General features: G+C 42.6%; 1 protein-coding gene across 1 annotated transcript in view; it reads left to right on the top strand.

Moving 5' to 3' along the window:
• Positions 1 to 363: 363 nt before the first annotated feature.
• Positions 364 to 3,336, top strand: part of Fras1 (Fraser extracellular matrix complex subunit 1) — a 250,306-nt gene continuing 247,333 nt past the window's right edge. The window contains exons 1-2 of the mRNA XM_032916779.1: positions 364 to 443; positions 993 to 1,119. Coding sequence (XP_032772670.1) covers positions 364 to 443; positions 993 to 1,119 — 207 coding nt within the window. The remainder of the gene's footprint in view (positions 444 to 992; positions 1,120 to 3,336) is intronic.

Raw genomic sequence — 3,336 nt, 5'->3', positions numbered from 1 at the left:
GCCTTTCAGACCCAGTCAAGGAGCAAATGTGGCTATCCTTGAGGTGAAGCAAGAAGGTGGATTGGGAGGGCTGTGTCGCTCATGGTCCTCATTGCTTCCACGCAAAGTCGTGAGAGCCACCTCTCAATACCAGAAATAGATTTCTCTCACATCTCGGAGAGAGCTGGGCCCAAAGGGACTTTAAAATGAGTCCAGTGGAGGTAAGGATCTATCCTGACGGAAGACAAGGAATTATAAAGACATCTCTGAGACCTTTAACTGAGCCTGGATTCACTGCCATCACAGCCATTGTATCTTCCTTTCCAAATCATTGAATAATAACACTAGATGGTTAGTTTCTGTGCACTTAATTCCCCCGGGTTCATGCCGAAAGGAGTGGTGAGATCCGTATGGATCCATCTACACTTAGGCTTACATATTAGTACCCAGTGTTCCTCTGCACAGTAAGCAGGGTAGCCACCCAATGTGTGTGTTGGCCGACCTGTTGTAAAACACTGAATTGCTCCTTCACATCCTTCTTGCCACTGCTAGACGCTGAAATGCGTAACAGCCGAATGCTAGCAAGTAAAGTTGGCCAGACGCTTAGTATTTAGTGGTAAATCCTGGGTTTCGGATGGTGGCTAGTGCCCGTCAACGTGTCATCTTGTTTGCAACCTGCTCGGTTGGTTTCTGCTGGTTAGCAGCATAAGGAAACCTCAAGCCTGCGAGCCGTGTGTCCTCCTGAGGTTTCAGGACAATCAATAGTTTTTACTCTGGGTATCGACAGCTCTCTGCTGAATGCCCTTGTCTTTGGCTACGTGGGCTGACTGTTGTGAAATGGATTACACGCTTTTATTGCCACTCAGGGTTTAATCAGGGCCCAGCATGTCCTGCGTGTGGTGTGCCTGTGACTTTCTTTTGCCTTTTTGATCGCTCGGGACATGAGGCTATTGATGGTGCCGCTTTTGTGACTTGACTGATCAGTTTTGCATTTTTTTTTTTTTTTAACTCAGAGCCTCTGCTTTCTTGCAGGATGCCACAATTTGGAAGCCTGATTCATGCCAGAACTGCCGTTGCCATGGTGATATTGTGATCTGCAAACCTGTTGTTTGCAAAAACCCTCGGTGTGCCTTTGAGAAGGTATGGCTTCCTAATTGTATCCTAAACTTACCAGTAAGCCAGCCAGTGATGAAATTTTTAAATCTTTCGGGCTATGTTTTTATTATCTATTCCATTCTCTAACTGGAAGAGGAAGGAAGTGTTCCGTGGGTAAGCACACTTTCACTCACTGACCACTTATTCCTGGCAAGGCACTTGGCTAAAGGTTTTACAAATGTCACTTCATTTAGGATGATGAGAGATTAGTGTCGTTCTCCACTTTACAGTGAGAAAAGTAAAGCCTGGAGACTTTAAGCAATTAGCCATGACTATACAATTAATAAACTGCGGTTCAGGTATTTTACCTTTCTGACAGGTGCCAGAGCTCTTGACAGCAGTCATGGCATCTCATGGCGTTGACTGGCTTGAAGTCAGGAGTGGCTTCTTGGAAAAGGATTGTAAAACCAGCTTGGTCTACTGGCAGCATCACTATACTGCTGGACCCATGGGAAACAGGACAGCCCCACCCTCAACCCTGCCCCAGACTCCAGCATCTCCCTTATCCAAGAAGGGAAGGACATCTCCTTTTCATCTTTACCTCCTGTGAGAGGCCCCAGTTTTTCCTCAGTATATATCTATTTTCTTAGAAAATTGTTTTTCTAGACGCTGGCTCTTCTCCAGTCCATCTGTTTTTAAAACTCTTACCTTTTAAACTAAAAACCCGAAACTCCCTGGAGAAGAACGCTTATTTTCTTTAGAAAGCATTCTGTCACTTTCACAAGCACAGTTTGTTTTTTTCTAGTTTATCCCCTTCCCCCCCAACAATTAATTTTGAATCTTTCTGTCTCTAATGGTAATAAAGTTCTCTCCTCTTCTCCCTAACATTAGAATGAAAAATGTGCTTTATAGATAGTTAGGGCTTCTACTGCTGTGATAAAATAAAATGGCCAAAAGCAACTTCAGGAGGAAAGGGGTGTTTTAGCTTACATAGGTCAGATTGTAGTCCACTGAAGGAAGCCAGGGCAGGAACCAGGAGGCAGGACCTGAATCAGAGGCCATGGAGAAAAGCTGCTTACCGGTTTGCTCTACATGGATTGGTCACCTTGTTTTTTTATGCATCAGGACCACCAGCTCAGCGGTAGTGACAATACGCACAGTGAACTAGGCCTTCCCACAACAACCATTAATGAATTTAATACCCCACAGACTTGCCTACAGGCCAATCTTATGGGGGTCATTTTCTCAATTAAGAGTCCCCCTTCCGAGGTATGTCTGTGTTTGTGCCAAGTTGACAGAAACCAACCAGCATAAATATCTTTTAATTTCTGCATGGTATATTTCTGAGAAGCAGAGAGCTTATAGACGTTTAAGTTAGCTAATGTTTTATTTTATGCCATGAATCCTTCTATCCATGGAACTCGTGTTTCTACTCAGTCGCCATTTATAAAGACCATGAAGTCATCCCTTCTCCTTCTTGACACGAATGTTTATATTATTACAGAGGAGGCCCTGGGTTAAATGTCAGAGAGTAGAGATTGTATTGTTGAAAACTAAACATGTTTTTAAATTTTTTTACTATCATATATTAATAGTCCGAAGTAATGGGGTCCATTATGGTATTTCCAGTAAAAACAGAGAAACTCTTTGCCAGCTGTTCATCTACCTTGGGGAATGATAACCAGATTAAATAAACAACTAGAAAAATGTAATGGCAAAAGAACAATCAATAAACGGAAAATGAAATAAACAGACAGTTTAAAGGAACCTCAAATAGCCAATAAATGCATCAAAAATGTTTCATATCTTTAGTCATCAAAAGAATGCAAATCTAAACTTCTTTTATAGCAGGGGTCAGTGAACTAAGGATCAGCTTATTTAAATTAGGTAAGAATATTTGGGCTGGAGAGATAATTCAGTCAATGAAGTGCTTAAGTTCACAAACTTGAGGTCCTAAATCCCATCTTTAGAATCCATGTTAAACAAACAGCAAAACACACAACTGGGCATAGTGGTGCACTGATAACCCCAGTCCTAGGGAGACAGAAACACAGAGATCCACGGAGCTCGCTGGCTAACTTAGCCCTTGAAAGGCCAAGACAAGGGGATTCCGATTTTGAGGCCAGATTCAACCCCTCTCTTAATATTTTGTTTGTCTCTTGCTTGGTCTCTCTGCTTCATATTTTGAGCTGCCTTGCATTCTCAAAATAATGCAACACACACACACACACACACACACACACACACACACACACACACACC

This window comes from Rattus rattus, chromosome 11, assembly GCF_011064425.1.
Source record: "Rattus rattus isolate New Zealand chromosome 11, Rrattus_CSIRO_v1, whole genome shotgun sequence".
In the NCBI taxonomy this organism is placed as follows: domain Eukaryota; kingdom Metazoa; phylum Chordata; class Mammalia; order Rodentia; family Muridae; genus Rattus; species Rattus rattus.
Note: the sequence above shows the minus strand (reverse complement) of the source record. Positions and strands in the feature narration are given on the sequence as shown.